Source organism: Manis javanica, chromosome 9 (assembly GCF_040802235.1).
Source record: "Manis javanica isolate MJ-LG chromosome 9, MJ_LKY, whole genome shotgun sequence".
NCBI lineage: Eukaryota > Metazoa > Chordata > Mammalia > Pholidota > Manidae > Manis > Manis javanica.
In genome coordinates this window covers 84619088-84634926 of record NC_133164.1, presented here as the reverse complement: position 1 = coordinate 84634926, position 15839 = coordinate 84619088, and the positions used below count along the sequence as shown (strand labels likewise).

General features: G+C 33.6%; 1 protein-coding gene across 3 annotated transcripts in view; it reads left to right on the top strand.

Annotated features, from left to right (window-relative positions):
• Positions 1-15839, top strand: part of SMCHD1 (structural maintenance of chromosomes flexible hinge domain containing 1) — a 189845-nt gene that overhangs the window by 66828 nt on the left and 107178 nt on the right. For all 3 annotated transcript variants that reach the window (XM_073212867.1, XM_037018172.2, XM_037018179.2), the window contains exons 12-20: positions 8-191; positions 1472-1666; positions 3160-3273; positions 3822-3928; positions 4630-4712; positions 4885-4998; positions 11072-11149; positions 11226-11345; positions 14328-14472. In XM_073212867.1, coding sequence (XP_073068968.1) covers positions 8-191; positions 1472-1666; positions 3160-3273; positions 3822-3928; positions 4630-4712; positions 4885-4998; positions 11072-11149; positions 11226-11345; positions 14328-14472 — 1140 coding nt within the window. The remainder of the gene's footprint in view (positions 1-7; positions 192-1471; positions 1667-3159; positions 3274-3821; positions 3929-4629; positions 4713-4884; positions 4999-11071; positions 11150-11225; positions 11346-14327; positions 14473-15839) is intronic.

Genomic DNA, 15839 nt, shown 5'->3' with positions numbered 1-15839 from the left:
GTTCAAGCTTTGACTGGTGTACTCCTCCTAAGAAGAGAGGGCTTGCACCAATTGAGTGCTACAATAGAATATCTGGTGCATTATTCACTAATGACAAATTCCAAGTCAGCACAAATAAACTCACTTTTATGGATCTTGAGCTAAAATTGAAAGATAAGAACACCCTTTTTACAAGGATTTTAAATGGACAGGTATGATTTTAAATATCATGTTCTGAATATTTGCAAATGTTCTATTTTTAGAAAGTCAATAGTAGTGTAGATTTATACCAACAGTTTGTATACTTCTCAATCAGGAGTATGCATACATTTTTCTTCATAAGCATTTATGTGTTCACATTACACAAACCTTACAAACTGATTAGACTATGTTTAAAATTTACACATCTTTATTAGTTCTTAAGATCTTGACCTGGTGAATAGAAGCTACAGAAGCATATCCATTTGATGAGAGGATATAAGAACAATTTAAGGGCTATATACTTTGAAATACAGTATAAAAATTTGTTAGGCTCAAATTTTTATTTTTACTGTTTGAGATATTGATCCTCTAATGGCAAGGTGGAATAACTTAAAAAGGTGACAGCATTTTTAATTTTGCCACATTTTCATTTGGAAGTGGTATATTATGGAGTAAGATATGTAGGAAGAAATGAACTTCTTTAACTTGATGCATTCATTCATTGTCTGCTGTGAAAGCATGTGATATGGAGATTGTCTTCTCTACTTGTTCTAAAGACAAGCATTAAATAAGTATATAGCAGCTTAGTTCTCTATGCTATCTCCCAGCAGGGTGAAGAATGGTAAGCAACAACATATTTTCTTGTATTATTATAAAGCACTTTATTTTAATTTTTTATTAAATTTTTTTGAATAGGTAATACGTATATACATTAACCAAAAGGAAAAATGTGTTCTTCATGCAATGTTTCTCAACCTTTTATTCATTATTATCCTCTTAAGGAACCATTTTGGACTTTTTCCCCAAGTGCTCACTCTGGCATATTAAGAGATCTGCAGTACATGTGTTTATGTCCTGTATGTATATATAGATAGCTGCTTGATGAATAAAAAGAGATTTTTGTTGTCCTCTTAAAAATGTGCATGGTTCATAATGAGAAGCCTTCCACATACTCTTTTTCCATAGCCAGCTAGCTCTCCTTCTAGGCAACCATTATTCATCATTTTTTGGGGTATCCTAGGACTTAAAACACAGAAGAAAAGCTTTGTTGTTGGTATTGGCCACTGAGACCTTGGTTCCAAAGATGGTAGCAAAAATTTTCTTTCATTAGTAGTGCTTTTGTTAGAAGTCTAAATTTTATGAGAGAAAGTACCAACAAAATATTTCAATTTTTTATTAGGTTTTCTGAGGTGGGGTTTATGGAAGGAAGAATGGATTGAATGACAAGTGTCTGTGGTTGTATTTGTTTACTAGCAGTTGTATTTCATAGAATGTTAAAAAATTTTTACAGGAGCAGCGAATGAAAATTGACAGAGAATTTGCTTTATGGCTGAAGGACTGTCATGAAAAGTATGACAAACAAATTAAATTTACATCTTTCAAAGGAATAATTACACGTCCTGATCTTCCTTCTAAAAAGCAAGGCCCCTGGGCAACATACTCAGCAATAGAGTGGGATGGAAAAATATACAAAGCAGGACAGCTGGTAGGTTTAACTTATTTTTAGATTCAGTCATTAGTAGAATTTGAAACTAAATTAGATGTATTAGAATTTAACAATAACCAAAAATAATGCATATATTGGCTGGCTCCTCAGGAACAAAGAAAGAATGAAAAGGCCAAACTGATTTTAATTACATAATTTAGCATGGCATTTTTTTTTAAACCCGTTTGTTGCCAAATGCTCAATTAGCAAGGTTTTTATTGTTTCTTACACTAAACTGCTGAGATGAAGAGTCTCAAATTTTTTTTTATGTGATATGAAGTAATGATTTTTTAGTAAATTTTTGTTGAGTACTTGTTGCTTATAAGTTAACTCTGCGTATTGACTGCATTGTGGAGGATGCAGAAATCCAAGAGATGTGTCTTGTGAGATATATTACAGTCTAAAAATGGAAATAATCCAAACATAAATAGTAATAGGTAAGGGGATAAGTGCTATGAATAGAGAGGATGAATACTGTTTGGGCAGTTTAGGAGAGGAGAGAATTTTCTGACTTTGGATGGGGCTGGGATGAGAGAGGAAATTCTGAACTTCTTTGGGCAAGAGGTGACATTTGTATGGTCCTTGAAAGAGGTAGAGGCATGCGTTTACACAGATAATTATAAGTGTAGAAGGGCGTCCATGCACTCCATAAATGGGAGAATCATTATGTAAATATTTAAAGCCTTCGAATTGGATGTGATTACCTATAAGTAGTATGGTTAGTTAGAGCCTGGCTTTTCCAACATTCAGGGGTTAGCATTAAAAGGATGAACTGGCAGAGGAGAACAAAAGGGATAAGCTGGTAAGAGAAGGAAACTAGGAAACTTCATGGTATCCCTGAAGTCAAGTGAAAAGTCACAAAAAGGAGGGAGCGATCTGTTTTCTCTAATTCTGTGTGGTGGCTGAGTAAAATGCTTTGTCAGGAATGATAATCTGAGCATAGACAAAGACATAGGTGAGTGCAAGGAAACAGCAAGTATTAAGTTGGGTTGTTCTGTGTCTGTGTGAAAAGAAGTAGTTGAGAAATGAGGTTGAGGGTAAACTCTTGTAGCCCTTGTTGGAACTTTCTGAATTGGGCTAATAGAAATTACCCTTAGACTTTTCACCCAACTCAGGAAAGCCAATATCATAGGCAAGTTTTGAGCTAATTTAGATGAAAGAAATGGTAACTGGTCAGAGTTTATAAGTCACTGCTCATAGTCTGAAAGCAAGATTTTAAGGGGGAAAAGGTTTAACTTTGAAGGAGTATTAGACCTTCTACACACATGCATAGCTATGACATTTTTATATGAAGAAACCCCTGTATCTCTACAAAGATATGTTAATAAGTGGAGAATCTCACAAATACAACTTCATTGGAATATTGAATGCTTTTTTCATTAATTTTTCATTAGTACCAAGTTTTTTTCCTTATATAAAATAGTTCTGTGAAATAATATTGAGCTGTTTCTCTAAGTAAATATTAATACTAAAACCTTATTAAAAACTATTAGGTCAAGACGATCAAGACACTTCCTCTCTTTTATGGAAGCATAGAAAAGTTTTTTCTTTATGGTGATCATGATGGAGAAGTGTATGCTACAGGAGGAGAGGTTCAAATTTTAATGGTAAGACAGCAACTAATGAAAAATGTTTATTCAAAGTCTTAGTACTACTTAAAGTGTTGAAATAAAGATACAGTATTTGATATTTCTCTTACATTTGGTTTTTCCATTGGATAAAGTAGTGTTAGCATGAATTTTTATGTTTCATACTTGGTATTTTAAATAATCTAGAGAATTTTGCATCAGTATGCCCAATGTCTAACAAATAATACGTTATTGCTAGTTGTCACAGTAATGTTGTAAAGTGTATGTTTTGTCCAAGGCCCGGAAACTGGTAAACATTGGAACCAAAATTCTATTTTAAGAATGAATAACTCCAGAACTGGAGTGGGTTTTGTCCCTTATAACATGCTTTTTGAATATTTAAATAGTAATTAATTAGGCCTAAGGAGGTTACATGAAAAATGGAAATAAACACTGTGGTATAGTGTAATATTAGCTATTATGATTTATATACTTAATTGGGGTAAAATATATTTCTTTGAGAGAATGAATGTTTCGCAGCTAAATTAGTTTTTTTTGAAATGTTGGTATAAAATTTTTTTATTCAGGAACCTCAGGCATTGTATGATGAAAAAAGAACTGTGCCAATTGCAAAGCTGGATAGGACAGTTGCTGAGAAAACTGTAAAAAAATATGTAGAAGATGAAATGGCAAGGTAATTCATAATAGAAGATGCAGGATGTGAATAACAAGAAAAATAAAAGAGAAATCATGGTGTTTTTAACAATTCTTGAGTGTTCTTGTTATATTCTTCCAATAGGGCATTTAGTAGTTTTAAATAAATATGTTGTGACAAACTTACTGTCATTAAAAAAAAAAATGACAGCTCTAATTATGAAAGCCAAATCCTATATTTGTTTTGTAGTAAAAGGAAATTCTATGTGTTGAAAGTGTCATTACAGGCACTGTGATTCAGGTATGTTAAAAAAAAACTTGGTTTGAGCTATAACTAGAAGAAAATTGTACTAACTGTTGGGAGGGAAAGATTAATTAAGAAGAAGTAAAGGAAGTAGGAAAACAGAACTTTTGTTTGTAGCTCTTTAATAGCTAATGATACTGTCATTTTGATTCTTACTGAATCTCACTGATAATGTGTACTGCAAAGGAGTGGGAAAAAAATCACAAAAAATCGATTATTCTGGTAGTTCGTACCAAAACATTTTGTTTGTTTTTTTCAGTAGCCATACAATGGTTGGGGGGGGGAATTTTTTAGATACTTAATCATACAGAATTGCAGATTTAATCTTTGAAAATATATCAGAAATAAACATTAAAGTTTCTAGTAAGTTTTATTTTTCTAATTAAGACCGTAATTAACATAGTTCATAAAATGTTAATATGCTGGTTTCATAATAGGCTTCCTGATAGATTGTCAGTAACTTGGCCTGAAGGAGATGAATTATTGCCAAATGAGATTAGGCCTGCTGGAACCCCCATAGGTATGTTTTTGTTTTTGTTTTTCTTAGTACTGAAAGATGTGCTTTCTGTGTGTCTTACCTTTCCAATATGTGAAAGGCCATGAAAAATTACAATCTAATTCAAGACCTTACAGATTCATTAGATTATTTTGGTGTAACTAAGACATTCTTATTTTAAATTTTGGACTAATAGGTGCATTAAGAATTGAAATACTGAATAAAAAAGGTGAAGCAATGCAAAAGCTTCCAGGAACAAGTCATGGAGGGTCAAAGAAACTTCTGGTTGAGCTCAAAGTTATACTACACTGTAAGTATGTGAATTAATTTGTTTATTTAATATTATTCTTAAATGTGGAATACAGGTTTTAATATCTTTATATAATCATCAAGACCTAACAATCTGATAGACACAGTGGATTTGCTTAAAAGTTAGGAATTTCAAGTGTGTTATTTTTCTGTTTTTTTTTAACACTTCATACTGAATTTTCTCACATAGGTAACTATGAGCCTAAGTAAATATTTGGTGTATATATGTAAAAGAATTTGTACTGGGTAGGATTTTAGATTATGTAATCCTTAAGATCCCTTCTAAGTCAAAATCCTAAGGCTGTGAACCTGTGGGGCAGAAGTACTTGGTTCTGATAATAGGCCTGGTGAAGGGAAGAGAACTGGGTATTATGGCTCATTTGGTAGTTCCCTAATTTGAATCACCTTGTTTCTTGTCCACTGTTTTTGTCTTGACTGCCTAAAAGTATTTTCACCTTATATTTTCAATAATCTGTTCCGTCACTATGTACTTGTGTGTCCGTTCCATTGATTTTGAAGATACAGTATTTTGCTCAGTATGTATTTATTTTCAACATTTAAAATTAGTCAGTGATAGTGTATATTTAGTATAAACATATTGTTAGGACTCAGTAGCATTGAACAGTTTTGAATAATTTATTTTACTGATATACTCTCTTATTTTTAGCCTCTGTAACACCCTGGATTTTTCCTTTTTGTGTGTGTGTGCGGCTTAAAACAACACACATTTATAATCTTAGAATTCTGTAGATCATACATCCTAGACAGGTTTCACTGGCTAAAATCAAAGTGTCAGCAGGATTACATTCCTTCTGGAGGCTTGCTTTTTCTACCTTCTAGGAGCTGCCCACATGCCTAGGCTTGTGGCTCCTTCCTCCATCTTCAAAGCTGGCCGTGTAGCATTTTCCATCTCTGTGACTCTGGCCTTCCTGCCTCCCTTGTACTGAAAAAATATATATATATTTTTTTTTTAATTGAAAAAAGAGTTCCTGTGGTAAAATATATATAACAAATTTACCATGTTAGCTAACCATTTTAAAATGTATAGTTCAGTGGCATTGAATATGTTTGTATTCTTGAGCAACCATTACCACTATCCATCTCCAGAATGTTTTCATCATTTCAAACTGAAACTCTATTGTAACCCATTATTCCCTCCCCACATGCTCTACTTTCTGTCTCTGAATTTGACTATTTTAGGTATCTCACATAAGTGGAATCATACAATATTTGAATTTTGTGTCTAGCTTATTTTACTTAGTGTAACATCATCACATTGCATCCATGTTGAAGCATCCATGTTTTTTTTTTTGGCTGAATGATATTCCATTGTGTGTATATACCATGTTTTATTATCCATTCATCAGTGAATGCTTGGGTTTCTTTCACATTTTAACTATTGTGAATAATGCCACTGTGAACATTGGTGTACAAATGTCTCTTTGAGTGTGTGATTTCAATTTTTTTGAATATATACCCTGCTGTGGAATTGCTGGATCATATGGTAATTTGAGGAATTGTCACACTCTTTCCACAGTGGCTGCGTAATTTCACATTCCTATCAGCAGTGCACACAGGTTCCAGTATCTCCACATCCTTCCCATACTTTTCTTCCCATCCTTCACTTATTTTCTTTTTGCTGGGTTTGTTTTATTTTGTTTTTTGATAGAAGTCACCTTCATTGGTGTGAAGGCTATCTTGTAGTTTTGATTTGCATTTCCCTAGTGATGAGCGAAATTAAGCATCTTTTTGTGTGCTTGTCTGTCATCCCTTTATGTTCTTTGAAGAATGCCTATTCAACTCCTTCACTCATTTTTCATTCAGATTGTTTTTTGCTGTTTTTGACTTACAGAAGTTCTTTATATGTTTTGGATAATAATCCTTTATCAGATACTGTATGATTTGCAAGTATTTTCTTCCAAATGTTTTCTCATCCTGTGAATGGTGTTCTTTGAAGCAGAAAATGTCTAGTTTGTCTATTTTTGCTCTTGTTGCCTGTGCTTTTGGTATCATATACAAGAAGTCATTGCCAAATGACAAAACATTCTTAAATGTTTATTTCTAAGAGTTTTATAGTTTTAGCTCTTAAATTTAGTTCTTTGATCCATTTTGAGTTTATCCGTTATAAGTTAACTTCTTTTGCATGTGAACATGGAGTTTTCCCAGCACTATTTGTCAAAAAGACTGTCCTTTCCACATTGAATGGTCTTGGAATCCTTATAAAAAATCATTTGACTATATATGCAAGGGTTTATTTCTGGGCTTTCTGTTTTATTCCATTGGTACATGTCTGTCCTTAAGCCAATACCACAGTGTTTTGATTATTATAGCTTTGTAGTAAACTTTGAAACCAGGAAGTGTGAGTCCTCCAACTTTGTTCATCTTTTTCAAATTGTTTTGGTTATTTGGGTCCTTTGAGATTCCATATGAATTTAGAATGGGTTTTCTATTTCCACAAAAAAATGACATTGGGATTTTGATAGGTATTATACTGAATCTGTAGATTAATTGGGTATTATTGTCATTTTAATAATCTATGAGCATTATTTTGTATTTTGCAAGTTTACTGAATTTATTAGTTGTAACAGTCTTTTTTTGTGGAATCATTAGGGTGTTTTACATATACAATCATGTCATCAGTGAACAGATAATTTCACATCTTCCTTTCCAAAATGGATTCCTTTTCTTTCTTTCTTTTCTTTTTTTTCCCTAATTGCTCTAACTAGGACTTCCAATAAAAACGGTGAAAGCAGGCATCCTAGTTTTATTCCTTGTCTTAGAGGTAAAGCTTTCAGACTTTCATTGTTGAATATGATGGTAGCTCTGGGCTCTTCTTAACTCTGTGACTCCACACATGACCTAGCCCTGTCTCCCTCTTCAACTTTATCTGATACCATTTTCAACCTCACTGTCTGTATTCCTGGTCATAATTGCTGTCTTTCTGTTCCATACAAGCCCAATTTTCCCACCTTTGGACCTTTATGTTTGTTTTCATATAACTTTTAAGTATCAAACCTTTGTCAAAGTTATTTATTTTTCAAGTTTCAAATTGAGTCAGTTTGTCAGAGAGGAATCTAATAATAATGATAGATATTTTCTACTTTTTCTAGTTTCATATTCATTTCCTTATATTTATTTGTATAACTGGAAATTCTGTTATTTCTTAAATATGCCTTTGTTCTCTCGAACAAGGGGAGAGCTGTTTGTAGAGGATCAGGCAGTAAATATTTAGGCTTCTAGTGCCGTAAGTTCTTTATTGCAACTACCTAACTGGCATTCTAGAATGCAGACAGCCATAAACAATAGTTTGCAGACCCCTTGCTCTAGAAGATAGAAGCTCCATGACAGCAAGAATTTTATTTTCTTTTTTCTAGTGCCTAGCATGGGAGGTAATTTGTTAACAAAAAGGTTAAAGTGTTCGTTGAATTAAATACATAAGGAATACAAGATGCTTGGTCTTTTCTAGAGAACTTCTGAAGGTTGTTCACTCCCTAATTTCCATTACTAATTTATAATTGCAACATTTTTTTTAAGTGAAATTTTTTTATTATGAATGAAACAAAGAAGAATTCTGTAAGGGCCCTAATAAATATATCTAATATGGGTACATACGTATATATAAACCCGATACAATTATTGAAAAAGAACACTTGCTTCACATGTTCTTTTTGTGCTTGAATCTCAAGTGCATGCATCTCTAAAAACATACGTTTTTCAGTTATCACAGCAATTCCTTAGTATCATCTAATACCTAGACCAACTTTAATTTCCCTGATTTTCTAAAATGACAACCTTTTATGGTTGTTTTTTTTGGTTTCAGGCACATGTATTACTTTCAGTTATTATATGTTTTCTTAAGTCTCCTTTTTTCCAAAGTAGAGACACTTCTTCCTTTTTTTTCCATGCCAGTGATTTGCTGATAAAACCCAGTCACTTGTACTGTAGAGTGAGTGTTTCACATATTCCTGTTTGTTTCTTGGAGATGTCATTTAACTTGTTCCACTATTTGTTCTCTTCCTTGGAAATGAGAAGTTAGCCCTAAAAGCTTGAATAGATTGGGATTTACCACTTTTTTCCCTGGAAGCAAAGAATCAGTACTTACAATTAATCTGTATTTCGTATAGTATTGTATCAAAAGGCACATGATGTTCCATGTGAAGTGCTGGGGTGGATCATGGAATTCACTGGGCGAATGTGATTATAGTACTCCTTTCACCTATCATGGGATGGTCTCATCCATTCATGTTTTTTGCTTGAATTAGTTATTTGGTATGCAAAATGATAAATTTTTTTTCCTCATTCTTTGATTCCTTCCTAATTGATTATCTAGAACTCATCTATGAAGAGATTTCCTTTATCAAGCAGGGTCATCGGTTTATTGTGAAGCACAGCTTTTACAGGAAAGGCAACATAAAGGCTTAATTCTTTTACTTTAATTGTAAATTAGCAGTGAGGAATTGGTGTTGTACAATAATGCCAATGATTATTAGTTTTGGTGAATTTATGGGGTTTTGTATATTTTAACATGCTTCATTCATTTTGATATGCCTTCATTGTTGGCTTCTTTGTTTTCTTGATGTGATACTTTTTGTCTTTGATAGGAGCTCTTTTGATTTCTGACTCAAGATATGCTAGAATCTTCTTGTACATGTTCTACCCTAGACCTGGATTCAGACATTAATCCTGGTTCCTTTTGTGAGGAATGGCAGTTAGAGGTCATAATCTGTTAGGATTGCCACTGGGTGAAAGTGCTTCTGAGTTTTTCTGTTGATAGTTAAACATGAATATTTTTGGAAAAGAAATGGATTCTTATTGGTATTTTGGGTTTTTACTTCACCACTTTTGATTTTATGCATTTATTTCACTTCTTGTTGAAAATCTGGATTCTTAACTTAACAATTACTTATTTGCTTTTTCCTACATTTAATTTGAAATTAATACTGATAGAATTACTAATAATCAGACTGTTGAATTAGATTTGACTTCTTTGTAACTGTTTGTCCTTAAAATATATTTCTCTCTGATTAAGTAGTAAAAATTATTCTAAAGTCACTTGAAACAATGCTCTCTTTAAAAATGTGATCATATCACCTACCTGATGTGCATTTTGGTTTTTTTTTTAATGAGTTTCTGTATTTTAATTCCATTTTTTGAATATTTAAAACATTTTCATAATTCTAAAGTCAAAAATAAATAAAAAGTAATATTTCAGAGAGGTCATGTCATCCCTATACTCTGTTTTCTTTCTCTTTTAGGTAATAGTTTTATTAGTTTTTGGCTTACCATTTCTGTTTCCTGTTAAAACGCCAAGCAAGAAGTGTACTTCTGTTTCTTCCCCTTCCTTTTAAAAAAGATAGTATATTTTATTTATTGATGTGTTTTTATTGCTTGCTTTTTCTTCTTAACAGTAAATCACTAGATCTTAGAGATTACTGTATATTAAAGTATGCTATTTTACTTTTAAAGAAAACTTTTAAGGAAAATGATTTTTAATATCAAAGTAAAATCTGTGTTCTGTTATCAGTTAAGCTTATTTACAGATGCATTTTTAAGAATTGAAGTAAAGGAATTTTAATCAGCTGAATGAGTACATTTTCATTATGCTGTTCACTTGCATAGGATTACTTTAGATTTTTGGAAGTTTCAAAACAATTTTTTTTTTTTGTATCATTACTCTACAATTACATGAGGAACATTATGTTTACTGGACTCCCCCCATCACCAATTCCGCATTGCAGTCATTGTCCATCAGCGTAGTAAGATGTTGTAGAATCACTACTTGCCTTCTCTGTGTTGTACAGCCCTCCCCATGCACCCCCCCGCCCCCCGCACATTATACGCATAATGCCGCATATCTCCCCCTCCACCCTTATCCCTCCCTTCCCACCTGTCCTCCCCAGTCCTTTTTCCTTTGGTAACTGTTAGTCCATTCTTGGGTTCTGTGAGTCTTTTGGAGTTCAAAACAATTTCTAGAAAGGTATAGCAAAAATATGTGATGTCAGTGTGACGTTTCATATTTATTTTCTATATTCAGTTTCTCAAGGTATAAATGTTTCTTTTTTCCTTTTATTAAGCCTCAAGTGGAAATAAAGAAATCATTTCACATATTAGTCAACATGGAGGAAAATGGCCTTACTGGTTTAAAAAAATGGGTGAGTTATTCTGAATGTTAAAGATTATATCAGTATTATATAGACTTGATTTTTAATTTCTTCTTTATTTATCCAGAAAATATTCAAAAGTTGGGGAATTATACCTTGAAATTACAAGTTGTATTGAATGAAAGTAATGCAGACACTTATGCAGGAAGACCACTACCATCTAAAACAATTAAATTTTCTGTTAAAGGTAAGCAAACATGAATACATAACCATGTGTGCTATATAGTAGGATATTTTAAATCAAGTCGGAATAGATAATTTAATAAAAAATGTTGACCCAATATTTATAAAGTCTTGATTTTAAAATGGCTTTATTATTTTGCTTGATAATCATATTCCTTCTAAACTTTGAAGGTATCATTATTTTCTGCATTCTGTTGTTAGTAAAATCTAAAGTTATTCTGATTCCTGACCTTCACCTGAGAGCCCCTCTGCTCTCCTCCACCCCCATCTTCCCTCTTCCCTAATCCCCAGATGCTTGGAGAATGTTTTTGTTGTTCCTGTTTCTGAAATTTTAAACTCTACAAATTTTTCCTGAATTATTTTGATTTCCTACTCTGTTCGTTCTTTCTACACTATCTAATACTAAGACACTGAACCTATTGACGGGTATACTAATATTTCTTTTTTTTCTACTTTCCATTCTTGGTTTTATTATTCTCCTTTATGGGAGATTACCTTAATGTGGTTTCTTCGTGCTGTCTAGTTTCTGAAATCTCCTTTATTCTCTAGTTATCCCTTTTTCAAAGTATTGTCATTCTTCTTCATGGATTCAGTGTTTTTTATTAATTCCCTGAGGCTAGTAGTAATAACGGCAGGTTTTCTTGAAGATTTTGAACTTTATTCATATGGTCTGTTCCCTTCATGTTACTTTTTTGTGTGTTTGCTCTGGGTTTTTCATGTTAGATGCTCTCTTACATGGCTAGTGATTTGCTTACATTTAAGAATAGAACATTGGAAAGCTTTTATTTCATTTGGGGAGATTATGGTATGAGACTTTAGTTTTTCTTTCTGACTATTCAGAGTCCCCAGATTGGAGCGTTCCATTCTCCTGCCAGGAGTGTAAACACCTAGCTGCCAGCATTTTGGGAACCAAGCTGGGGAAGACTTTTGGGGGTCTTAGATTTAGTATATCATCTTTCACTTGATTTTCCTATTTTCAGTAAACTCTGACGCTGTTAGTAGTGCTGTGTAGCCCTCTAGCCCTACTTTTTTACCTGCCCCAGAGAATAACCTTCCATCTCTTGCTGGGGATGAGGAAGGCAGTTGACTGGCTCTATGTCTTGAGAGGTGGGGTCAGGGGAACTATTTCTTAAACAGACTTCCACAGGTCTTCCTTTTTTTAGTACAATTTCATTCCAACCTGATATAGCCATTTGTGAGACTTTGGGATTTGCTCTTGTGTGAATTAGATTGGTTCTCTGCTTCCTTTGTTGATGATTGAGGATTTGATGTTCTTGGATCTTTCTGCTCAGTCATTACACCTAACCATATATTCTCCAACTTAAAAATTCTATTAATGATTGTCATGTTTCTTGGCTCTTTGTAAGTTTAGGCCTCTTAAAAAAGATCTCTGTAGTGTCATTTTTATGGGGTTTTTGGAGAGAGCTGAGCTAGGTGCATATGATGACCTTGCCGTTAATCAGATTGTCCTTTGTGTACACATCTACACATTCTTTTAATGGCTGTGGAACACATTCCCTCATGTGTACATGCTATAATTTAAGCAGTTTTCTGTTGATAAACACTTTTTTTTGGTTTCCAATTTTTTTTTACTATTCCAAGCCATATTTCCATATGGAAAAAAATTATGCTGCTTTGTGTACATGTTCTAGAATTTCTCTAGGGTGGATACCATACAGTAGAATTGCCAAGGTGAAGTATATATGCTTTAACATTTTAATTATGTTTATTGTCAATTTGCCTTCCCAAAATATTGTGCCAGGGTACCTTTACCCTGGCCTTTACCAACAGACTGTGAGAATTCCATGGTCCTTATGCTCATTCCTGACTGACCTGTATATTTATTAATCCTAGTTGGTAGTTAAATTATTTATTTAATTATTAGGTTGTGCACCTTTTCTAGCCTTTATTGGCACTGTGCACTGTATGATCTCTGAAAGTCTATTCATTCACTATGCCCATTTTACTAGTTTAAAGCTGTGATTCTCAGATTGAGTTTGTATGTGAGTCACCTTCAACGCTTATTAAAACAGACTGCTGGGCCCTCACTCCCAGAGTGTCTGACTCAATAGGTTTGAGGTGAGCTCTAGAATTTGCATTTCTAGTAATTTCTCAGTGGATGGCTGAAACTGTCAGACTAGAGATCACACTTTTGAGAACTGTTGGCTTATAGGAGGTTTTTATATAGTCTGGAATTTTAATCCTTTGTGCATGTTGCAGGTATTTCCTTATATAAATTATCTCTTTAAATTTTGTTTATTGTGCCTAATAAGATATTTTAAACTTTATCAAATATATTATTCTATAGCTTTTGAGTACAATATTATCCCAGATCCATGGGAGATAGGTTCCAAGACTACCCCCAGAGGGTGCTTGAAACTGAATAGTACCAAATACTATATGCTATGTTTTTCCTTATACATACATACCTATGATAAAGTTTAATGTATAAATTAAACAGATTAACAATAATTAATAAGAGAGAACATTTATAACAATATAGTGTAATAGTTATATGAATGGTCTCTCTCTGAATATCTTAATGTGCTGTACTCATCCTTCTAGTGATATGAGATGATAAAGTGCCCCATGCAATGAGATGAAGTGAGTTGAATGATGTAGGCATTTTGTCTAAGCGTTAGGTTACTATTGACCCTCTGACAATATAATGGGAAACTAAAACTATGGATAATGAGGAACTGCTGTATTGTGTTTAGCCTTAGCTTTCCCTATGATTCTTATTAAATTATAATAATTTCATTGTTTAAAAACATTAATCTCTACCTCTAGAATTTTACTTTTATGTATGGTGTGAGATAAAGATCTACCTATTATTTTTCCAAGTGGGTTATAGATGCATACATTTCTCAGATTTAAATTACTGTCTTTATCACAGTCTAATTTCCTGTATATAAGGTGATCTGTTTCTGACCTACAGTGAATTTTCTGACCAATAATTTGCTTTTCATGTTTACTCTTTTTAAAGAGGGTAAGCCAGAGAAATTCTCATTTGGTCTTCTGGATTCTCCTTTTCGTGTTGGAGTGCCGTTCAATATCCCCCTGGAGTTTCAGGATGAATTTGGTCATGCTAGTCAACTAGGAAATGATATTCAGCCAGTTTTTGAAGCAAGGTAATTTGAAGGATCTACTTATATTTGGCTTTTCATATTTGCTAAGCATTTACTTTCTTTTTTTAACTTAGATTATTGGTATGTTGTTAACTTCAGATTTATCATTTAAAATGTTTAGTGGATTTTATGATATCTGGGATTTACTTAGCCCCATGCTATGCTCTGTGACTATAGTATGATATATAAATTGCTTCACTAAAGTTTATGTTTTGATTGAATTTACTGTAAAAGTTGTTCAGGTGAGAATGGTAGTTTTCTCTCTCACCCATTTCTTTTAGCAAATATGATACGAAGTTATGGCCATTTAAACTTGTATTGCCTACTAGTAGGTTTTTTTTTTTCATTTTGTTACCATTAATCTACAATTACATGAAGAACATTATGTTTACTAGACTCCCCCCTTCACAAAGTCCCCCCTACAAACCCCATTACAGTCACTGTCCATCAGCCTAGTAAGATGCTGTAGAATCACTACTTGTCTTCTCTGTGTTGCACTTCCCTCCCTGTGCCACCCCCCACATTATACATGCTAATTGTAAGGCCACCTTTCTTTTTCCCTGCCCTTATCCCTCCCTTCCCACCCATCCTCCCAAGTCCCTTTCCCTTTGGTAAGTGTTAGTCCATTCTTGGGTTCTGTGATTCTGCTGCTATTTTGTTCCTTCAGTTTTTCTTTGTTCTTATACTCCACATGTGAGTGAAATCATTTCGTACTTGTCTTTCTCCGCCTGGCTTATTTCACTGAGCTCCATCCATGTTGTTGCAAATGGTAGGATCTGTTTTTTCCGTATGGCTGAGTAGTATTCCATTGTATATATGTACCACATTCTCTTTATCCATTCATCTACTGATGGACATTTAGGTTGCTTCCGTATCTTGGCTATTGTAAATAGTGCAGTGAAAAGCATAGGGGTGCATCTGTCTTTTTCAAACTGGGCTGCTGCATTCTTAGGGTAAATTCCCAGAAGTGGAATTCCTGGGTCAAATGGTATGTCTATTTTGAGCATTCTGATGTACCTCCATACTGCTTTCCACAATGGTTGAACTAATTTACATTCCCACCAGCAGTGTAGGAGGGTTCCCCTTTCTCCATTACTACTTTCCACAATGGTTGAACTAATTTACATTCCCACCAGCAGTGTAGGAGGGTTCCCCTTTCTCCACAACCTCGCCAACATTTGTTGTTGTTTGTCTTTTGGATGGTGGCGATCCTTACTGGTGTGAGGTGATATCTCATTGTGGTTTTAATTTGCATTTCTCTGATGACTAGTGATGTGGAGCATCTTTTCATGTGTCTGTTGGCCATCTGAATTTCTTCTTTGGAGAACTGTCTGTTCAGCTCCTCTGCCCATTTTTTAATTGGATTATTT